Source organism: Pundamilia nyererei, unplaced genomic scaffold (genome assembly GCF_000239375.1).
Source record: "Pundamilia nyererei isolate P.nyererei 1_Seehausen unplaced genomic scaffold, PunNye1.0 scaffold00052, whole genome shotgun sequence".
Classification (NCBI taxonomy): Eukaryota; Metazoa; Chordata; class Actinopteri; order Cichliformes; family Cichlidae; genus Pundamilia; species Pundamilia nyererei.
In genome coordinates this window covers 1,265,811-1,290,002 of record NW_005187453.1, presented here as the reverse complement: position 1 = coordinate 1,290,002, position 24,192 = coordinate 1,265,811, and the positions used below count along the sequence as shown (strand labels likewise).

The 24,192-nt window shown below is 38.9% G+C and overlaps 1 protein-coding gene across 1 annotated transcript in view; it reads left to right on the top strand.

The window, feature by feature from the left end:
* The first annotated feature begins 5,769 nt into the window (after positions 1-5,769).
* Positions 5,770-24,192, top strand: part of atp2b1a (ATPase plasma membrane Ca2+ transporting 1a) — a 41,824-nt gene continuing 23,401 nt past the window's right edge. The window contains exons 1-2 of the mRNA XM_013910930.1: positions 5,770-5,879; positions 17,258-17,741. Of these exons, the coding sequence (XP_013766384.1) occupies positions 17,549-17,741 (193 nt within the window). The 5' untranslated portion in view covers positions 5,770-5,879; positions 17,258-17,548. The remainder of the gene's footprint in view (positions 5,880-17,257; positions 17,742-24,192) is intronic.

Below are 24,192 nucleotides of genomic sequence, written 5' to 3'. Positions count from 1 at the left end.
GTGCCACTCTGATTTGGACATTGCAAAAAGCTGTGTGTCATCTTAAGGAAACAAGCTCTTTCAACATGCCCCTCTCTTGCTCTCTGCACATTCTGTGGGTTAAGCAAAAAATCTGATGTGGCCCTGTAATTAAGTTGCCATTAATTGTTTTGTTGGGTCCCTGGTGGCACTGCTCAGACTTTAGGGGAAGAGAAAAGCAGATTTGCTGATGAGCTCCACGCCTAGCTGAACAACTGAGCGCAGTAAAAACGATTCTTAATTACCGCCTGTTGCCACTAATTTACCCAAAGTCACCTCTGCCAGCATGTTAACTAGCCCTTGTTCTCTAGCTGTGCTTAAATACTCAAGTTTGTTCCCTTTTTTGTTTAATTTGTTTCTTATTTTGAGACTGAAACGCACGCAGCCAGTGTTTAATTCTGCAATATTTTTGTCCTGTATGTTTTGTTTTCCACTTTCGTTCCAGTGTTTTCCATGAGCACTGGAAAAGTCTAAATGTGGGCTCTCAGGTAGTTTGTGTGCCTTGGCGGTAATTGAATAAACACTATTTATATGCCCTGCATTTTATGACATGTAAAATGTTCACTAGCCTGAATGAAACACGCTTTCTAGCTTGACCACTAGCTGGGCCAAATGTAAATACAGAAGATATCAACAGAAATCAGAGCATGGAAAGCATGCTCCCCCTCCCGCAACCACACCAACACACCCTTCTATGGCTCGCCATCACACGTTCAAGTTTATATGGTGATGGCATACTATAACCATACACAGACTCTTCCACTCACACAACCTAATTTTGCACTGGGTGGGTCGCTGTCCTTACAAAGTCTGGCCTCAATGGGCACTTGAGGTGAATTATTGTTTGCGAGTGGAAACTTGGCCAGATAATCTCAGTGCTGCTGGCTCAGGGCTGAGTAAGACCACTGTCTCCTTCCCTACGCACACACGAGGCACACACAGCTTTTGTTTTACCATCTCTATTTCCAGTTCACACTTATTTGCTGACTCTTCGCCTTTTACAATAACTCCTTGTCTATGTACTTTTGCTCCATCTTTCTCTTCCTTTTCTATGACCTCTGCTTCTCCTCCTGCTCTCTCTCTCTCCACTACCCTTTTTCCCAGAAAACTCTGGCCTTTATCCCACAGGCCATTCACCTCGCTGTGGCCGTCCTTGCCAGTGCCGTGCAGTAAATTCCTGGGGTAGCTGGAAACACAAACATGCACAAACCTAAGGCAAGCAGCTCAATCAAGACAGCCCCCTTCACCTACCACCACCACCACCTCTCCTTTCTCAGTTTTCCTTCGCACAAGGGGTCTTTGTCAGTAAGACTGCTCCACAAGGTCTCTCTTGAGATCTTCTCTTCAGCATTTGTCTGCACCATAGGTATAATTCATGTGTCTGTGTCTCGGCTGTTTTGCCAGTCAGGAGAGTTTGATGTTAATCTTATAATTGGGGTCCCTTTAGCAGACATTAACCAATGTTTGGACTCAGGATTTCAGGAAAAATGTGATTACAGTGATTATGGCAGACTAATGATGTGTTAGATAAGAAAGGTTTGTTATTACCCGGTGCAACAGCCATCCCTAATATCAACTTTGTCTGATTAATATAGCTCTTGTCCTTTTTCAATAATGGGTCTAAGCAGTCTGTTACAGTCAAACCTTATAACACTAAAACCAACTTTATTTGACATATTAACATCACATAAAGTGAGATTTATGTATAAATACTTAGAAAGTGGACTTCTGATTAATTTGCAATTGGAAAATTCTTACACGTCAACATCCGTGATCAACAGTCTTTCTCAAGTATGGAACACTGTTTTTCCTCTTCCTCTTCAAAAGGAGGAAGTCACTCCCCACACCTCTATGTCTAACGCTTTGCCAATGTGCTGAGCCAGTGGAAAATGAGATGTCCGCTGAAGAAACAAAGTGGTGTAGATAGATCGCTGACCAAAGGAAGCAATATTCATACAGCATGTCCTGACTGATAGGGACCCGGCTATGTAAGTCTGCTAATGAGACATCTTCATGTTCACATTTTCCACTTGCCTCACCTCAAGAGGCACATGATCTGCTGGTGCAACACAGGCATTTCCACCGCAGTCATGTGTTTATTTAGAAAAGTGTTTAGGAATTAACTGATAATCTTTCTGTGGCTTCTGTTTTCCATTCCCTTTGGCTTTTTTCTTTGTGCAAATGTCTTAATCAGTTCAGAGCCGCGTGTTGTCTGAAAATGTGATAAGCTGCAGAGTCGGCAACAATGTTCCTCGCACAACAGCAGACACATTCATACAGTGCCGGTTGCTAGACGCTTTTCAAACCGAACCTGCAATTATTTGTCAAGCTATGTTGTCTCATGGTGTGTAGAACAGTACCCCAGTAATTAAAGCTCTATGTTGGGATGAACGAATAATCACGCTTACCAAAGCTGTGTTGCTTAACTTTTTTTGCCTCCCCTGACTATCCGCCTCAATGCGACCATGTGTTTACCTTTAACCTAAATTATTAAATGAGGTTCTGTTTTGAGCATTTTTTCAATACAGGCAACGTCCCCTTTTTGAGTGCATTTTGGCATGCTTCATCATTAATGCTTACTCAAACAGCATGAACAAGACATTAGCATGCACAAAAGCTAATGACACTTGACATTTACTGTAGTTCACAAGATGCTCCAGAGCATATGGCAAATTTCCATCAAGAAACTGAGTCAACAGAGAGATTCAGCAACAGCTGTGGGGAAAATGATTGGTCTCCTCAATTTGAAAACTCAACATGGCTCTCAGAGAGTCCCGCTATTTGCATAGATGCAATTTCCTCAAGAATTAAAAACCAGGAGGATTTCTGCAATGGTTTGGTTTCTGGCGTTCGTAGACACACACGTGGTCATTTCCACTCAATTTTCAGGGCTAAACAATTCACTTTTGCCATTAACAACCTGCATCTAGATTGTTTCCCATACAACTAAAAGGCCCTTGGTGCGAGTCTTCATCATATTGCTCACTTCTGTGGTCCATAAGTGTTTAAATGGATTGAAAGATTAAGTGGTTTCAAGTGAACAAGCACGGAGTGATGGTACGAGGCAGAATTCCAATTTATTTTCTGTCAGTTTTAGAAAAGACATTGCAAACATCATTCACAGCCTAGAAAGAAAACGTTATCATGGAAAAGCTTTGTTTTTTGCTGACGTTTTGTATTGAATTCTAATGGTTTACAGTTAAAATAAGCATATGCATGCTTTATTTTCCATTATCCACAAAGGGTTGCCGCAGCATGTAAGCTCTGTGTGTTTTATTTGGCTTTTTTAATGCCGGGTGCCCTTCCAAAAGGATTTGTGTTTCCTCCCAGGATCAAACCTGAGATCTTTCTTGTGAAGTGAATATGTAAACCACTACACTCTATGTGCTCTGCTTATACACATTAAGGTTAACAGTTAAATGAAAGGTTCACAGTTGATTAGCACAAAAACAGGAAGCAGGAAGTAAAGAGCTGTCCCCTCTAAAGATTCTTTCATGCATTTTTGTACAAACTGAACAATATCTTAATTTATGATCTTTCAGATTCATTTGCTACCCCTGAAATGAGCCAGACTGAACAACATGAATAAAGATATCCCCGAAAATCTTCAACTTTCCTCCAGAGCAGGCCAGCTGATCTACAGTCCTCATATATGTTTGATATAGATTGTAAAGATCCATTATGAATCTATATTTGCATTCCTACCATTACCTAAAGTGTGTCCTCTGGTTCAGATAAAGAAGAAGGGCTGATGCACAGACTGATGGACTGAAGAAGAGAGAAAGAGATGCCCTCGGGGGTCAGTGAATGACCTAACATTTGCTCTGGGTTGGCCAACACAAAGCACTGCAGGCTGCAACTTAGGAAGCCACCAAAACCACTTACAGTGAACTGCAAAAATGGCAGACGTAAAAATAGATCTTGTCGCTTCTTTGGCACTATAGGGTTTAAAGGCCTGTGGAGCAAAGTCTGTGTGCCAAAGCTTGTTCACATGAGGCCCGTGTTACTGCTGGGCGTACAGGGGAAAAAACATCAGCATCTAAGCACTGCTGCAGCTGCAGCTACAGCTCTAAAGTTTTAGAGCAGAAAACTGACAGCTCACAATGTGCGAAGGGAGTGTGGGAGCACATGTGAGGCACAGCCATCATTTAACAGCTTCTGCGAACAACATTTTTTGTTTGTTTTTTTTTTTGCCTATCTATGCATTTTGACTGATTGTTCCTCATTCTGCTTTAGACTGAGCCATTAAAGTCAAATCACAAAGACATAAGGCCAAATGATTGCACAAGTCATCTTACATAAATCAAGTTGGGGTTTTTTTTCCCCCCGGCTTCTTCTCTTCCTCTTTCTTTCCAAATCTCTTTTCTCCGCTTGACGTCTGTCTGACTCGGAAATTCTGAAATGATATTTTCCAACTTTTAATTTGCACACAAGCCTAAACACGTTGGACCTTTCTGAAGAGGCAGCTGCTGCCGTGCACTCAAGGCACTCATGTTAATGATAAATCCCATTATGTCCAGACAGCAAGTGTATTACACTGAGTTTTGACCCTGGCCATGGTTATTTTCTGTTTATGATCTACCACAACTAATCTTTCTTTTTTTTATTTTTTAAAGTATTGTATGCTTGTCAAATAGCAGTTTCTATACCTGACTTGGTTTGTGCAAAGTTCAGATGGGTTTTGCAATAACCACCTTGTCTGAATTCTGGATCACAGACTTTCTAATTCCTATTAACACCTTGCACTCTCTGTTACATAAAAAAAAAAACATATTAGGCAATTACAGGGGACTTGTGCTGCAATATATTGCAGTACCAAAACGCTGTTAAATTTCTGTCACATCGGTTTAATGGCTCACATTGCTGTTTGCATTTCATTGACAGCTGCCCCAAGTAATAAGGAGGCTGATTGTGCAGAATGTGTGACTCCCCGAGAGGACTGAAGGAATCGCAAAGAATACACGCATTGAATCTGGTGAAGAGAGAAAAAACGCACTACGTCATGGAAAGAATAACGTCAGGTTTGATTAGGCGTCGAGGGGAAGAGCCTCGTGCAGCCTAGGTGGGGTTGAGTCGCCCGGACAGCAAAACCGATGCGTTTTCGTTACCTACTGTCTGCAGGCTGCATCATATGATTGGGGGGGACTGTTGAATAATCCTGTTATTATAAAGCTACACGGGAGCAAAGAAGGAGTACTAGGGGATCATGACGTAACCGTTTCCATAGGCGACTGATATGCTGGCTAAGCCAATGGGAATCCACACCAGCGGTCCATACCCATCCTCCTTTTGACGTGCATCACATGTCCCTGGCGGTGTTGTGACAGAAATGAAAAAGGCGAGGCGAAATGGTTCACCTTGGTGTACTTCCGCCATCGTCGAGTTCCACTTTTACAACGTTATTTTTTGGTCGGTTGTCTCTCACGATATCCCCGATATCGCTTCAGCTTGATTTTAGCATTTTTAAATCATAGAGATGCAACAATACCGCTGTGAGACACGCACCCTTCATCGTGTTGCATTAAAAAACAAATAGGTGGTCTTGGTCTGCATCTGTTCTGTAATTAAACATAAAGAGATTATTATCTCAGCAGTCAGCCACGTGAGTTGCGGCAACATCATCCCGCTTTTCCACCGCACGCATGTCTCATATGATTTCCGGTCAAAGTGACATGGGTTTTCATGAGCTCGAGGGAGATAGGAACTATCTTGGCAGTGTGAGGTTTGCAGGCTTTGGTCGTGGTTGTGACAGCGCAGTGGGCGGGATTATACCTCAGATCAGGGGAGAGAGTCTAGTCTTTGGTGAGACTGAGGGGGAGTTAAAGAGAGAAAGGGAGCTGGGGTGCTCTTCAGAGGACGGAGTAAGTATTATTTTACTTATATTTTTCTCTATTAGCGCGGCAAAATGCCACACAATAATTGATCTTTCCAAGTGATTTTGGATGTTGCATGTAACCCCATAACCGGTTAAGGTCTTCTTTTTTGTGTGTGCACTGATCAACGAGGGCCAACCACTGTGGGTAGCTTGCCTTGGGTAGTTAGCGGTATACCAAGCTAATGTTAGCTATCTTGGAGGGATACTGACATGGGGCGGTTCGTTTTCCAACACAGGTAGCTAATCAGCCCGGGATGCTGCCAGATTTCATTCGCTTGTGCATAGTTTGCTTGGGACTTCTGCATGGCTCATGGCTAAGTTTTTAGACTTGTCAGTCTGTTGGAAGTATCTTTTGTGAATTTCCCCTCTTTGCAGTCATCATAAGCTAACGCATTAGTGCTAGTTTGCTAACCGTGTACGCTAGTCAGGACCGCTGTTATTTTTTTAATAACATATCTGTTGGGCTGCACATTAACGTTTCGACTTGGTTGCTCCTCGCGGGGTCCCGCTGTTAAATAACACTTCAACTATGGACCTTAATATCTTTAATAGAAAGTTGCCTGCATTGCATGTTACATGGTGATATGTCATTCAGCTTGTCTAACGCCTCGCAGTTCCCGTTTTATATGCAGATACCTAACGTTAGTGGAGTAATACTGCTAAACGGCCTGGAACTATATTCCGCGAGCGCTGGGAGTCCACGCGCTGCGGTTGCTCAACACACTCAATACGGGCAACTCGGGGAACCCATAAAACCGCGTTAGTCATTTCTGCTCTCTGTCACCACAGTAAGCGTGTTTTGAACCTTCGTTTATTGACTAACATCATTTTCTGGGGTTGTCATTTGCTGGTGTCGCATTCTGTTGTCCAACACTTTAATTTGTACTGTATCTGAAGACAATAATTTGACCGCAACTAGTAGGTTTTAATCTCAAGTCCCAATCTCTTAACCTCCTCGAAACAATTACGAGAAACCCATTTGAGCAAGTATGGCTGTTTACCACTCTTAAATGTCCTGGTATGGCAAAACTGTCATGTTATTTCCGAACTAAGGGGAAAAAAACTGCCACTTGTCGTCCGTAACGCTACTGAAAGAACAACGCTTATTTCATACTTACACGGCAATAGAAACTCACACACTGACTGCAGCTCGTCTCTTTAAATTACCTTCCACTTGCCCGTAATGTATCTCGTATTTCTTAGGGCTTCCAGGTACTGCAAGATGATTACGTACGTTAACGTTACACTCTTAATCTTGATTGACGACGTAATATAGATTGGTGCACTCAGACATTACCTGCAGTATCCAGGTCGATGTGGAGTGCAGCCACAGAGCACCTTTTGGTGTCTAGTTGAAGGGATCACTCCTTATCCAATTAAATAGCACCCAGCTTGCTGCAGCGCCAGCAATGTCTTTCAGTGTTTGTATAATGACTTGTGATTCTACATTCTATTATTGTAGTTGTATGAAAAGACGCTGAACATAAAACTCGGTGACACAGAGCGTGCTAGTCACCTGTAGTAGTCATCTGTACTCTGGTCTTGTTAAATAATATAATCACAATATCTTGCTGCACAATATTGTATTAGCTGCAATGACAGTTGCTGTGATTCAGTTTGGAGATATGTTTGAATTTTCTAGCTAATACTGCGTTAGAAGTCTATTTTTTTTTCAGGTTTACCTGTGAGTAATGCTTCATTGTAGCTGTCTAGCGCAGCATATAGAAATTGAGTTTGTTTAATGATTCACTTAGATCATCAGTAACACAATCTGTTGCCTTGTCTGAGCCCTTTGAACTCAGACTGTTGCTGTCACTCAAGAATGACAAAAAATATATTTTCTTATTCTTTGGTGTGCCACCTTTTTTTCCCCCCTAATGGCTGATTATAGACATTACCCCTCTCCTTGAGTGACTAATATGAGTCAGTAGTTATTTGAATACTTTTTTTAAATTCTTTCAAAAAATTGTTATATTTCAGAGGGAAGATCACCTGACCTTTGTGGCTCATTAGTTCGTTTGTAGAAAAGCAACCTTTCAAGACCACACCTCTATGTCCTTTTCAGCGGTGCATGTTCTTTCTTTCTTTCTGTGCTGAAGAATGTTGTTCTCACCAATCTTACATGCTCCTTGCTGCTGAGATAACTGCTATAGCCACTGTGAAGTAATGCCGCATATCTGGTATACTTTCTTCCAGGCAGTTGTCGCCTGCCAAATCTGTTCCTAACTCATCATGGATGAGTTCCTCTTACAGCTGCTGGTTCACATGTTCACTTATTTCATTGTCATGCTCTGCACTGCAGACAACTATAAGCCCAACATTAAGACAAATTACTAACATTTGTCCTTAGTGTACTCTGTAATTCTTCAAGTTTAATGTTTATAATTGCTAGTTTAAAGCATTATTTCACTGAGGTGACCACTGCAGGTCATTAATCTAAGGTGGCGTTAAGCCTCATGTAAACCAGCATGGAAAGCTAAATATAGTGTGGTTTTGAACCAGTGTCATGTATTCATGGTAACATTTACCAATGATGGCATTTTACTTATCTTTCTTACTGTGTGTGGATTGTAAGGTCAAGATTATTTCAAGCAGGGGTTTTAGGTTACAGGGTCTTTTAGTCATTCATTACTACTTGTTCATTTAAATCTTGTTTAACTTGGCACGAGAAACAAATTACACAGGTGTGACTACCAGTTATATGTTTCAGTTTTTAATTTCAGGAGATCAAATGTACTATAATTGAAGATTGGCAAAAGTTATTATATACTGGGATTGTGCCTAATTAAAATAATTGCAAAGCACGTGCTGTAAAATAGCCCTGAAGACTGTCAGAAGGTCTAAATATGCTACCAGTCAGTCTGACGGACATTTATGTTAGTTTTGGCATCTCTGCAACATGGTGGGCTCCATGGTTTGACTGATTTGACTCATTTGAATGATTAAAGGGACATTTTTAAAGTGGGCTAGATGATTTAACTGTATTATTATTTGTTCATTTGAACTTCAGCGTCATTGAGCTTATATAATAGAAGCATACTTCCAGACCTCAACTTCTCTCATCATAAAGCATTGCTGGTTGTCTTGGATGTTATCACTTGTGGCATACAGTATACAGTCCTGCTCTGGTGTAATCTTCTCTACACATTTAAACTGCCATTGTAGCATGCTCTGAAAATCTTGGGCAAGTAATATCATACGGTGGAGCCAATGAGAGAGCAATTCCTGCCTAATCAAGTCAGAGCAGTGTATTTGTGGGAAACAATCACTCCCTGAAATACCACTTGAATTTTTATTTGAATCAAATGCAATCATGTGGATCATGAAATCATTTGTCTGTTCCTTAAAGCTTCAAAACTTTCTTTCTAGTATACATTTTAACTTAGGCTATTTATTAACAGTTACAGCAAGTGGTTTCGTCACAATGAATGCAGAACACATGCATGACATGTGTTAAACCATAGCAATGCATTCTGTACCACAGTTTTTTTGTGAAATATATAATGCACAAGTCAACAATTGTGCATCCTAAAACTGAAATGATGGCAACAGCAATTTCAGACTGCAGCAGATAATGATGGGGCAGCAGGACCCCAGGCCACCGATCTGGTCTGTGGTATCGCACATAAGCAAGAACACAGAAAGCCTCTGATCTTCAAAGTGCCTCAATGAAAGATGCCTCATTTTGCAACATTTTCAATCCTATGCACATGAAATGCTATGCAAAAGCTCAATAAAACCATACCTCTTGCTGTGCATTTACATCTTTGACAGGAGGAAATTAGTAGAAAGCAGTAAAATTTTTATATTCATGTATAGTATTTCTGTGGCCAGTACTATGAAAGAAAAGGGGCATGTTTGATTTGATGATAACAAATTCTGTAGGTAAATGTTGAAATTTTAATTCTGAATTTGTCCAAAAAATTATTTATTTATTTATTTTTAACAGTGGGGGGTGGAGGGTAAGAATACAACTTTAACAACAGGACAGTCTTCCAGCACTCAAAAATACTCATGTGGTCAGTTTCTCAGTTTTACTTATTTAAATGCCCAGCTTTCTCCTCATTTATGTATGTAGCAACAATTATTTTTGACATGCTCTATAAATGTTAATATAAACAGTTTTGAGAAACCGGTCAGTCTTCATGTGCCTAGATGGCCACTATGTACTAAATTTTATAACTTGTCTGTTCTGTTGTTATGTAAGAGGTTAAAAACCGGTCTATAAGAATGTGTTTCACCTGCATTGCTTTTGTAAGACAGCGTCAAACTATTTGTTGGTAAATTTAAGATATTACTGCTTATGCTTTTCAAATTCATACTGCTTGTTGTATAGCAAATTCTTTTTGTTGGCACAAAGGTTCAAAAAGAAAAGTACAACCTGTTCCTTAAAAGGTTTGAAAAGTAAATGCTAAATTTTTAATTGCTTAAAGTGGTCGAAAGTCTCAACACTAATCAGATCTGTTGCAAACAGGTTGGTAAAATGATTGGGTATAAAAACAGAGAGAGGCTTTTAGAAGTAACACAGACAGGCATTAACATCCTTGTAAAATTGCATTGGCAAATAGTTATAATGATAACTTAAATTTAATTAATTAATTTAAAATTAATATTTTTCAACATTCACTTGCAAAAAAGAATTTCATCATTTATGAAGCATAATACTATAAAGCACTGAATGGTGGTCAAATTTGTGCCCTCGGGCAGTAGTGCCTTATAATTGTAAATGGGTCAGGGAAATTCACAACTAGGAATGAATCCACAAATGTTTATTGAAACTCTACCAGGTGGGGGTTAAAAAAAAATGTGTATAGCTGGCTTGTTATCAGTACAAAGTTTTACATACTGCACCAGAATTATTATTATTATTTTTTTGGAAATCATGTTGTTCCAAAAAACAATTTACATCTGCTTACCTACAAGACAGAACACACAAAGAAAAAAAAAATGTACGAAGACTATATTTAATAATATTAGAGCACAAATAAATGTTTTTAAAATAACACGGTAGTCTTAAAGTGTCCATAAATTGATCTATAAATATAATATGATAGACAGTGAAATGCATATATAAAATGTTATTTCTATTTATCCAGCAGCCTTAGTTTTTGGAGGAAAAGATGATTGTTTACTTTCATTTCAAATGCTGTTACGTGTCCTTCCATACATGCAGTAAAAGGAGCTGGAGAGGAAAAGCGTGTTGACGGTGACACCACTGACTGTGCGTTCTCATGAACTGGCAGCCTGACAGCGTTTGAGAGCTACGTAGAGGTTCCAGTCGGTGGGATGAAGTAGCACTCTCAGCTGCAAGCCACACAGCACAAGGATGGCTGGGTGTCTCTGCTTTGTACCCTCCACATTTACATGGCCTGACCCAGTTCGGCAATGGCTAGCAGTGGGGGGAGGGGACAGTCTAGGGGAAGCTAAAAATATCACCTCTCGCATTAGGCAGCTCCATTGCAGAGGGATCCCTAGAATTGCTATCCTTGACTTGCATCAAGTTGTTGGCACATAAAGGTATTCAAATTGCCAGAGGGTTTCCTTAACATGGAAACAAAGACATAAGTATATTTATGACACATCCATCACTATTGTCCTGTCTACTTGTTCCCAATTGCTGCAATCTTCTTTGTAGGGGATTCATTGTGACTGTAGTTTTGAATAGCCTTGTGATGTGCATGTCTGTAATTCTTGGGTTAAACCAGCACACATCCACCCTGAGTTATCGGTCTGCTACTGAGGCTTGGAAAGGGTTAACTCTGGCCTCTGTCATTCAGCCATACCATGCCAGCTGTTGGCTTGGAGATCCAATCACAATCATTTTCCACTGTTGTAACATTTGAGCTGCACTGCAACCCGAAACTGACCCAGGGCAGCAAATGTTGGCACTTCTTTCATCTTGGCATTGTTGCTGCATGTTGGGTTAGGGGGTGTGAATGTTATAGTAAGACATGGGGTGGGAGGTGCAGTGAATTACACTGAAAATTATAGGCTTGTCTTGAATAGTCCATATGGTGCTCGAAGAAAGTTAAAGTCCTGCCACTTGATGCAAGTACTTTTGAGGCCATTAACAAATTTAGAAAGTCACATGCTTTCTTTAGGGTACAAGATGGTCTACCCTGAAATTCACCTGTGTCAGGTTGGTGGGATTTGTGGACTTGATCTGGTACAAAGAATTCCAAAACTATCCTGACTACAGCTGCATTTACTACATAGGTAATAATTTCATCCCTGCAATAAAACAACAACAAATGACTTGCTTCTTGCTCTTGGCTAGTATTTTTCAGAGGTGAAGGAAACTAACGGGTGGGAATGCTGCTTTTCTAACATTTCTACTGATCTCAATTAGTACTAGAGGTGGGAATCACCATACATCCCACGATACGATATTATCACAATACTTAACGCACGATACGATATTATTGCAATTTTTAAAAACATTTTGCGATATTCAGATTCTGTACATAAAAGTAAACTTTATCAATATTCATTTTATCTAATATCAAAGTTTCGCACTCAGTCTTTCTCTCATTTCAGTCAGTTATATTGTTGACAAACTGAACGGTTTGTATTACAGTCTAGTCCAACTTAACTGAATGCAACCATCTGGTACAATTATAGCTATTCTGAACTATGCAATTTATGAAAACTATGCAGCCCATTCAGCAACTGAAGAATTTGAAAGTAAATTAAAACAAAATATAATTTTACATTAAATAAAGTTTTAAACTTAATTAAAATAAAACATGTCTTAAATTAAAATAAGTAAACTGTCATGTTTATTGCTGCCAAAAAAAAGTTAAACACATTTGGACAGTGAAGGAATGTCAGGGTTCTTGCTCAGAAAAAGGAGCTGATCAACATGCTCTGAAGTCAGAGCATGTTGATCAGCATGTTCCAGTCCACAAAAACGTTTTTTGTAACAAAATATCGATTTCTGCTGTCCCTGTATCGATACATTATTAGCAAACAAAATATCACGATACTACACAGTATCGATTTTTTTCCCCCCACCCCTAATTAGTACCACATACAGGAAGGGAGTGAATCAGTTTGTTGTGAAGTTTTATTTTATTAATGGCCTGTAAAAAGAGCCATCAGTGTTTAGACGACAGTGGAAACACAGACAGCCAGCAGCCATAAGGAACCCAGTTTCTTGACAGAAATTCCTGGGATTAAAATATGTGTCATTTGCTTGGAATGGCTGTTGCTGAAATACAATGTCACCTTTTTTAATATATAAATTTATATATTGTTTGACAACACTATAAAGTCTTGCGCTTTGAGTTTGGGGTGTGTATTCATGTCTGTGTATTTTGCCAGAGTACATTGTGATTATACTCAAGAATAAAAATGAAAATGCCACATCAGGAATGAAGAGCCTAAATCTCTGGGCAGCACAAATCATGCAAAGGTGCATTTCCTTCTCACAATAGGGATTTCCACAATGTCTCCCACCTCGGCAGCATACCCGGCCTGGCAATTATACCGTGTAATAAATAATAAATTCTGTCCGGTTTTCCATGGCAGATGGCTTCAAATAGAGTCGACATGTGACAGAATAGTTTCCAAGAATCTCAATGGAATAAGCTTCAAGTATCCATTTGTGCACTAAGCAATAATAAAGGCTACATTTACCCAGTTTAGAGTTCAAACACTTTCTTGAGTTTGACATTCATTTGGAGTTCCTGTTTGCTGTAAAGACAAATGAAAAGTTTCCTTTCAAATGTGATTTGTGTTACTGTTTGAAATGTAGAAAGTGAGAAAAAGCAAGTAAAGTATCCCCAGTGTTATTTCCAGACATGGCTTAATGTTCCCGTGTACCCCCACTGGTGCCTTTCCTAATGGATCAGATGGCTGGGTCCAGATTCCTTGTGCAATGCAAGATTAGTTTGACATGGCTTTTAGTATAGTAGTGATTTCATATAGAAACTGGGCCCATCTTGTTAGATCTCAGCCATAAATCCAGTTTTGTTCCTTCTGAAATGAAGAAATCAATAAAATCAAACCTTTCCTAAAACGGATGTACACTTGCTATGCTTCAGCCTCTGTAGTTTTATTAGGAGGTTGCTTTCTCATCCGAGCTTCTCCAAGACATATTTGTATCAACCTGGTTGACGTGAATGAGCCACATTGTGTTAGTCTGATTAACACTGAATGGACAGCAGCCTCTCATTGGAATGGACTCTCCCATGTAGAGCACCATGGAGGTCCCTCATGCGACAGATAGTCTTAATTAGATTAAACAAAAGGCTTTTCCTAGGGTAATCAGTCAGTTGGCCCTTGTTCACTACGGCACCCCAGGAGTCACACAGCAGGGAAGCCAGGGGCTTTATGACTGTGATTTGTTTTTTAATTTAATTGTGAGAGACTTTCTGTTGAAATGGCAAAGGGACTGATGTAGTCTAGAATAAATAGGGGTGTTTAGTCGAAAAGATTTGACTGTAATGTTGTATTAGAAGCTCTTCATCAGGCAGACTAAACTTGAAGTTATTTAAATTATACTTATTTTAGTGTAGTAGTCATATTCAAGGGTAGCAGGTTCAGGTTCAAGTTACTTTATTTATACCCGTAGGTTGATTTGGTCTCCAGTAGTGAGTCATCCATCCTTGCACGCACATATTCAATACAAACAGAGACAACAGATAAGCGTAATACAAAACACTAAAGAAATTAATAAAAACATAATAATGAATTCACCTGGCATAGGATTGTAAAGCTATGGATTTGTTCATCTAAGTGAAAGCTGCTGCAGTGAAGCAGTTTTTAAACTGTGTTGTTCAACAGTTTGGGGCTAGAAATCTTTCTCTCAAACAGTGGCTCATAAGTTAGTTTGTCAGGTGGTCTGGCAATTTGTTTGAATGAGTTTCTGTTCTTTACAGATAAATGTATTAGACCTGACACCAAGGACAAGGAGAAAATGGATTCAGTGAGAATAGGATTAAATGAAATCATCATGGTTGTATCATTGTGGAGTTTAGTTTTTTGCACACAGCTTCACAGTTTGCTTCAAAGTTTCGCTTTGAATCAATAATTGTTCTGAGATATTTCTATGATTAAGCACATTCCCTCACTCATAATGGACGTGATCTCTTGTGTATGAGTGCACTTTCTAAAATCGGTGATCATATATTTTGTCTTAGTTACATTTAATTGAAGACTCATTATACCTTTTTAACAAAATCATCAAGTACTGGGCCGTAGCTGATCCAATTATCCTGGAGCTGACTAACAATAACAGAGTTATTCACATACTTTAAAATGGTCCTGTTTTCATACCTGCTCTAACACATATTTGTGTGCAGGATAAATAATGAGCGCAAGAGTGTGCATCCCTGTGGGTAGCCAGTTGAGGAGCAGACTTGATTGGATTTGATCCCATTTCTCCAGACTTTTTGAATCGTGTTAGTTAAAAAGTCAAGAATCCAGCCCAGAAGACTTTTTATTCAGGTCAAATTGTTCTCTTCTGATTAAAACATGAGGATTGGGCTGAAAGCTGAAAACTAGCACAAGGAAGTGTTTAACATGCAGGTTGAACAAGGTTATTGTGACATATACTGCTCCTATCTGTGGCCTGTAAGCAAACTGCATAGGGTCAAGGACATGCCCAGTTTACCTTAAAATATCGATTTTCATGTGGGTTTGTTTGTTTTAAGATTTTCATCATTAATTGGGAAAAGTAGATTTAGAAAACGGAGACTAAAACATCATCATACATTAGGTCCATGCTGTGCCTGTAAAAACCTATTTTTAAAAAAAGATTTATCAGGTCCATGAGACTTCTTACTCATATGGATCAGAAGGCCTGTTTCACATCCCTCGCATCATGTTAAAGTGGTGTTTATGTTCAGGCTTACAACACAGTAGCAGGATTTCTGGTATTGCAAGCAAGATGTTATTATGTATTCACTTTGTCCTCATGTATGATTCTATGAGCCCAGGAATTCTTCCTTAAATGTTCACTTGGACTCAAGTATAGACTGATTAGAATGTGATGATCAAAGGTTCTGTTGATTTTGATAAAATATTGAAGTAATCCCATTTTGTTTACAACAGGTCTCTGTGAAATCTTAATTTTACAAATTTGGCTGGAATGACTTTAAAGACAAGGGGCTTTATGCTCCTATCCCAAGAAGTGAAAAGTGTTACCTGATTTTTGTGCACTTATTTATTACAGCAGGGTGTAAGAGTTTGTACTGTTTTTCTATCCTTTATGGTCAGCTTATTTTCTCTCATCTGTCCCTGGTTTTAGAGTATGTGTGTATGTGTTCACTGTGTCCTCTGCTCTCTGTAAAGAAGTTAAGATAACATTACTGAAGTCAAACGTAACCCAATAATTTACTGTAAGTGCAGTAAAAGCTTGCCAACAAGCGTTTCTGTATAAAATGACAGGGGAGAATGGGCTGACTACGCAGAGCATACCTTCAAGTGCAAAGCAATAAACTTAAGGTAAACACCTGGTTTAATTGCACTAATCTTTTTTTGCTCCACCTTGTAGCTATGGTCATTATAGAGAGATCTTCTGCCGTGCTGGCTTCAAGATTTGATATGCACTTTGTAGTGTCTTTTCAACAACATTTGTATTTGACACAGTGACTTTATGTTGTATCAGGGTCTGCTGTTTGTTTATTTATTAATACAGATAAGGTAGAAGACCAACAACAAAGCCTATTATTTATCATAATTCAAAAAATTGCCTTTCACAATCTGTACAGCAGGCAACATCCTTATTTATCAGATGAGGAACAGTTTATATTAATAGGAAAAACAGAAACATGAATTTGAATTGTAACTAAAAAGCAGGTAGAAAATGGTCTTGTGGTTTATTGTGCTTGTCCATGAGGTCTGTTAGTTGGTTGAACTGTCATGCTTTGGCTTTAACATTGTCTAACATGGTTATTATTTTGTTATTGTTTGAATATGTTCTGTTTTTAATCACTTTATGCTTCATTCAAGTCCAACTCATGCAAGAGGCAAGAAAAATGTGTAAAAGTGTTGTTGAAGCTCTGTTAACAGTAGATAACCAGTACATAATGCTCAAGAAGCTTTAACCAAGAAAAAGAGTGCTCATTACTAGTCAAGAGTTTTATCTTGATGGCAAAATTATTTTATTGCAACTTAAGTAAAACTAATCAGAATCTCTTGCCAATTGATTAGAGGCAGTTCTGCTAATAACGCAGCTACTTGTCTCAGCTGCCTCCAGCTTGGTAGGTTATATACTGAAAACGAAATGTTTTCCTGGCCAGATATTAGTTAGCATAAGCGCTATGTCAGTAAATGAATTTTAATCCTCCTCTTCATGTAATGGCCCATTTTGGTGTGAATATTGATAAATTTCTTTTTGTGTTTGCTCTTCTCTTCCAGATCTGGATGCATGGTGATCTCTGGCTCTGTGGGTGATCCTCAGTCACCATGAAAGAATAGGAACTCAGCTCTCCCAGGGAAATGGCTTGTTTCATAATATCCCTTTTACCTGGCATATGACTCCAGCTGCCTGTGAAGGGCCTGTTGGCTGTTTATGGGAACTGTCACTGTGTTCACACTCTTGAGGATTTAAGAATTTCCAGGACAGCCCTTTTTTTTGGGTGTTTTTAAACCCCTGCTGTCAAGTCAAAGCAGCAACACTTTGCAATAGACTGGGGAGGCAGTAAGAAGATGGCGAACAACTCGTACAGTGGGGTGAAGAACTCCATAGTGGAGGCCAACCATGATGGAGAGTTTGGCTGCACACTAAAAGAACTGCGTGGGTTAATGGAACTGAGGAGCGCTGAGGCAGTAACCAAAATTGCGGAATATTATGGGGATATTCAAGGACTCTGCAACCGGTTAAAAACGTCACCAATAGATGGTATAGTAACACTTTTACTCAACATGATTTGAGTTGGATCATTTACAGCATGACAGTTTTAGTTTTGGGAATGACAATGTGGTGCACACATAGTTTAGGAGGTGTGTCATCCATATTATTGATTGCCTTGACATGACTTCCTTGGAAGCTTTCACAAACCAGACAGGTGGCCAGGCAGACTGGCTCTGACCTGGGCCAGTCCTGCTCTATTTCAAGGCCTGTGGATATGTCCCACACACCCTCCTTTTCTCCCTTTTCACCTCTCTGACTATGTGTGTAGGTTTCAGACAGACCAGCTGTTTGCTTGGGCACAGTACCAGTCTGCAGGCAGGTAAATGTCCCACATGTGGAGGACAAAACAGGACTCTGTAAGGCTTGGTAGTAAAGCAGTGACTTTCTCTTTTGTGACTGTCTTCTTCAATATTAAATTCATAAGCTAATAATTAGAAGAATTGGGGGAAAAATTCCATTTAGGGTATAGTGAAACCCAAAGTAGGTTGCTTTTGATGGCGCCTATCTTTTCTTTCTCTTTTTTCCCCTGCTACTTCTGTCTGTTTCCCTTTATAGACAGTCTGCCTAATCACTAGTATGACCTTGACTGAACTCTTTATTTGTGGGGATTTTCAGTTTGATCCCAGATTAAAATGGCACCACATATTCACTGTAACAGTCCTTTGTATGCAGTCACTCGGTGCAAGGTAAAAGTCTCCTGAGCTTCAGTAAACCAAATAATGGTAAATACAAGCGTTTACAAAACTGCAAAGCAACTGTTATTTGAGCAAGTACCATTAACTTACTTTAATCCTTAAACTTTCTTTTTTTTTTCTCTCTTGGATAATACTGCGTATGCCATTTGTGCACGGTGCAGTTTGTCTAACTCCCTTTAGATTTACTAAAGGCAATGGGCCATTGTCTAAACTATAATGAAAAATTGCTGAATAGGAATTTAGCTGCTGAGGGAGCACAAGTTGTCTAAACATGCATGTGGCTGTGTAATGTTGGTGAATATGGAGTCCTGTCATATTTTCAGCATGAGTGACATTGGTTGTTGTGTAAATTGTCCTCCCCCTCTGCTCAGCTGAGTGTATGCTGTAAAAAAAGAGAGAATGTGGTTAGTTGAGGCCCCTTAGCTTTGCATTTTTCCTTATAAATCACAAAGAAGTCCTATTACTGTATTGATTTGTATTTTAATAAATGAAAAGATAAGTTAGCTGAATATTAGGGACATGTTTACATTGTTAAGCCTTCATTTCAGATCTTTTTTTTTCTTTTGTTTTGCCTTCATTGGTGTCCAGCATATCAACGGTCTTGTTTTTAAAATGCTTTTAAGATTTTCAGCTTGTCCAAAACGATGAGACTGAAAGCAAGTTACTTGAAGGTTTCAAAGGGAACAGTCACTTTAGCCCAATTTATTTCAATAAATTGGGCTAAAGTGGCAGGGTTTTTTTGGTTTATTTTTTTTTAAACAAGACTGTACTGATGAGCTTGACTACATCCCCATTCCACTTGGTATACACCCACTGTTTCAATCAGCACATTTGTCCCTGGCTTGGGAAATTGAGCCATCATTTAAGATTACAGGATCCTGACAATTGAAAAGGGATTTCTAATTAGTTGGGTGGGCATTATTTGAACCTCTGAAGCCAATCCTCTGCTAATCCTCCACTTCCCAAGCTCTTTTCATCCAAAGAAGTTTGAGTAAATGTAGCTGTTAGGAATGTGCACTAATGTCTTGCTCTGCTTTAACTAGTTTGCATAATCTAAGACTTTAAAGCCAGCTCCATTTGCATGAGGCTAAATGTAATTTATCGTGGCAGTACGACTGCTATTTTTCATGTCTGTACATAAGTCTTAATAGACCACCAGAGAGCTCCCTATTCAGTTGGATTTCAATTCACTGATTCAGATTGATTTTGATAATTAACATGCCAGTGCTGTGAGTTTAAAAAGATGTAATTATGCTTTCTCAATTGTGACAGTGAGAACTGCCAAAAGCTTATTCAGACAATGCACGAAAAATGGTTTTTGACTAATTTTAACCCTTAACCCATTTGTCACCATACTGTAGTGTACTAAAAAAAGAGGTGGAGGCATTTAAGCTAGAAAGGGTTGATGTCTTTTTAGATGGCAAGTGTTTTAGTGTGTGTGCTAAAATATTTTCTTACTGAGAGAGTTGAAGGGAGCGATCTCGCTAATACACGTAGCTGTCTGACCTGGTTTCACTTGTACATCATTTTTTACTTCCCCCCCCCCGTTTCATTTTTGCTTCTGTTTCTTTTTTCCCCACACCGATAGCATAATTAGATATCAAAGTCAGCAATAACATTTCAAAGGAAACTCTGTCTTGTATATGCTTTCAAATATACTAAATGCTCACAGCAGCCCTTCAGCTTGTGAAAATGGTGCTATTGTTCTCTTTGGTATTTGTGGGGACTTAGTCAAGCCTAAAAAAAACATATAGTGATGTCATCTTCGCTTGGAGATGGAAGTTATTACAGTTGGGGCAAGAAGGTGTTGAGCTGCAGTAATGGGTGTAGGTGATATCATGCCACAGTATATAACAGTTGCTAAAACCACAGCATTTTTTTTTCTTCAAACCAAGTAGCTTATTTTCTTTGCAGATTGAGAGTCATCAAATTGTCATGGCCACTTTAAATTAGTATTATTGGCAGTAATCCTCACAGTTATCCCTTGTTCATTGCTGTTTTCACATTGTCTGATACTTGGGTCCCAGGGTATGCATCCAGTTGATCTAATTTATAAAATCTGACAGCCTATTTGTATCTGTCATTTTGAACAGGAAACCCCCTTATTCAGTGTCAAGGTTCGGACTGTTAAGTTGTAGTCTTTCTCTTTGTAATTCAGGAAGCCTGCATATCTTGTCTTCATGTCTAAATTCAAAGTGATATGCTGAAGCGTTTTGCCTGGGAGTGGTTATAACAGCTCTCAGGCTTGGTTTGGTTCAGTTCAGCGAGAAATTAGGAAGTGTGCTGATACACATGTAGTCATTTCTGGCTTGAAAACTGATACATGAGCACAATTATTTTCCTGTTTTGCTTTAGTTTGCTTTAGTTACTAAAGGTGTGCAGAGGAGTTCTGTTTCATTTCAACCCAATTCTGTAAAACTATGGAGATATTGATTTTCTAGTTAGACACTGTGCCTTTTGTTATTTGTAGTCTCAAAATTTCCTGAGTGATGTGATGATGGTACTTTGATCAACATGTAGTACCACAGATTTCTATTTTTTAGGGCAGAAATTGGATGATGATATCCTTTGAGAGTCTCAATGCTCAGTTTATTAATCAACGCTGTCTTAGAGCAGATAAATTCTTACATGCAGCAACACCTAAAATCCTCTCATGATTTTCTCTGAAAAGGCTTTTGGAAGAAATTGTTAAAATGATAGTTATGAGGGCTGTTATAAACAACCCTATTTTAGTGTTTTTTATAAGAGAAAGAGGCGTGTAAAATTACAAGAAGTGGAAATAGGTTTTTGTCTGTTGAAGAGTGTGAAGTGGACTTTAGATTCACACAAAAGATTATCTCTGCAAATTTACACTGTACCTGGAATTGGTGTTACTTGCTGTCACAGAGAACTGCGGTCCTGGAGACACCTGCTGTTGTAAGAGCTGCCATATAGATGGTGGTTTAACAGATGTTTAGCTCTTTCTGTTGCTAGATTGCGTCAGTGTAATGGTAGAGGGCATGCAGTCAAGAAACTGAGATTAAAGTTTGAAGATTGATGAGGTTTAGTCTGTCAGCATATAGTATAGCTGAAATGCACTCCTTTTCTTTATTGCCCCCGTAAGCCCCATGGCTAAAAGTAGGCCTTCGGTCAACAAGCTCTATCTACAGGAAGTAAAACTCACAAGGTTTCCTTAGATTAATCTAATTTGGAGAAAAAGGCAGGACCTTTATGTCCAGATGACTCTGGTTCTCTCACCCGCTCATCTTTCCACGGCGTGCGACAGCTGGCTGTCAGCTCTGGCTGCTTGTTGCTCTCCCTGTGGCTCCTGAGGCACACAAACTTGCTGCCGCCTGGGGCTCCCTTGCACCCGTAGACATCCCAAAGTGGAAGCAGGCCGGCAGGGATGAATGGCTTCTCTTGTGAGAAAGGCTTGACATAAAAAAAAAAACATCCCCTATTTAGGGCCTGACTCTTTATTTATCATTTAGAATTATTTTTATTTTTGTGTTTTTATTTAAACTTGAAGGAATCATTGGTTAAAAAAAAAAAAAGACATTAAAAAAATCAATCAGTATATGGTGTTTAACATGACTATTCATCAGTATTGTAATCTCAACTATCTTGATTACTCCTCTTGTTTCATTTACAAACTACCTGTCACCGTCAACTAAACTCTAAAGTGCTCTTACCATAGTAGGTTATATTAACTATTATATATACAATATTATTATATTATATTAACAGGTAAAATACCATTTAAGGTCTCGATTACTTTTCTCATCCTTGAGAATGCATAAAACTGCTAATTAATTTGACAAGGTGGTTACCTGCTCAACTAGTCGGGAATGTCAACCACCAACTAATCATCATGATGAAGCACGTTAAATGTGGACGGGGCTTAACTTAAGCAGAGGTGATGGAAATCCCATAATCCAGTTATCCTAATTGGACTCAGATGTGCTTCATATTATATTAACGTAAATAGGTTGATGGTTAACCTTTTAGCAACATAAAGAATCTTTTTATACATTTTACTCACAGTAAAACAGTTCACCAGGTTTGATTCGCCTCCTTAGCAAATTAATCTACAAAAGGTTGTACAGTGAACAATCACAAGTCCTCTTTTCTTGATTGTGTGCATAAAAACGCAAGTTTGGAATTATTTCTCAGGCTTAGTTTGTTGAGTCAATGATGCTTAGTTGTGGTTCCCATCTCATTTAATTGTGATAGACCCAGGGTAAAGGTTTACCTTGACCTCTTACTGATGACTGAAAATGACAGTACTCAGATGGGTCAGCTTGCACAAGCATCCAAATTAAATGGTTAATGATTAGCTGCTTGACACACTGGGGCTAAAATGATGCAAGAGGCCAAGGCCAACCTATTTTCTGTTTGTGAATCAAATGGAGAGATGACACCTTGATCAGCTTCTGTCACTTGTATTTATTGCTATAATACAAAGGGAAAATGTGGTGTAAAGTTGAGTGGGGTATTAGCTGTCAGCGTGTTTTAATTAGAGGCACAGAGAATTAAAGGAGATGGTGAGAGACAGCCACGGAGCAGCAACAGTCAGCTTTGCTGGATAAACCCAGTCACTTTTTTTTTTTTTTAATGTGTTGTGCTGGTGGTGAGTCATTCTTCTCACCTCTTTTAGAAAAGTATGTGTTAGGTTGTAATGTCAATTAACCATTTAACTAGTAATACAGGATTATTTTCTTCTTTACACAACTTTTTATTGACCTGCTTGGTGAGTAGGAATGAGGAAAAAAACGGCAATACCCTCTTTTAATTAACTCTCATCTGAAATCAATGGAAACAATTTGGAATTTTATGAAGCAGTTCACTGAAGTCATCATTTTTTTATTGTAGTTATTTATTTAAGTAATTTATTGAGGAGTAAAGTTTAACCCAACCATTATCCTACTATATTCACTGATTATAATGAATTGGCAAGGATGAAACACAAATCAACTGTAAATGTATTTAATTCAAGCCTTTTAAAAAAAAAAATGTTTTTAGAGCCCAATTATGTCATCAGTTAGCAAACTGACACACACAAAACCAATATCAAGGTTTATATTTTAACAGGAAAAAGCATTTACTTTGGGATTTGGTGTTAATGTTAACTCAGTTTTCTGATATTTTATATGCTACTTTATTGGCATTAGATCTATTCTAGATTATTAGTGAAATCTAGAATTGGTGGGACTACCATAACTTGATGGAAAATGAAATCAACACGATGTATCACTTTTATATCATGATACATATCTGTTATTTAAAAGGTCTTCATTTAAATAAGGTGTTTAGTCCCTGATCAGAGTACATTTCCTAGAAGCAAAATTTAAGGTCTTTCAGTCAGGTCTTTGTACCTGCATGATGGATGTGCGTAAAACACTCACAACATCACTTGCAATGAATCCAAAGTATTTCCAAACTCTTCCAGAGAAGAGTCTACAGAGATTAAATTCTTAATTCAACAGATATTTGGTTATGAAATGACCACAAATTACACGTCCATTCACTGTTCTTTCACCCAGGGCCCAACAAGGGCCTGGAGTTTGCACTGCTCTCCAGGTATTCAGGTTCCTTTCGTGGTCCAAACACATGTATGGAGTTAGGTTAATTGGTAGGTGTGAATGTAAGTGTAAAAAGTTGTCTTTCTCTCTGTGTTAGCCCTGCAACAGACTGCCACTTGCCCAGTGTGTACTCTGCCCCTCACCTTATGAGAGCTGGGTTACGCTCCAGCTGCCTTACACCCC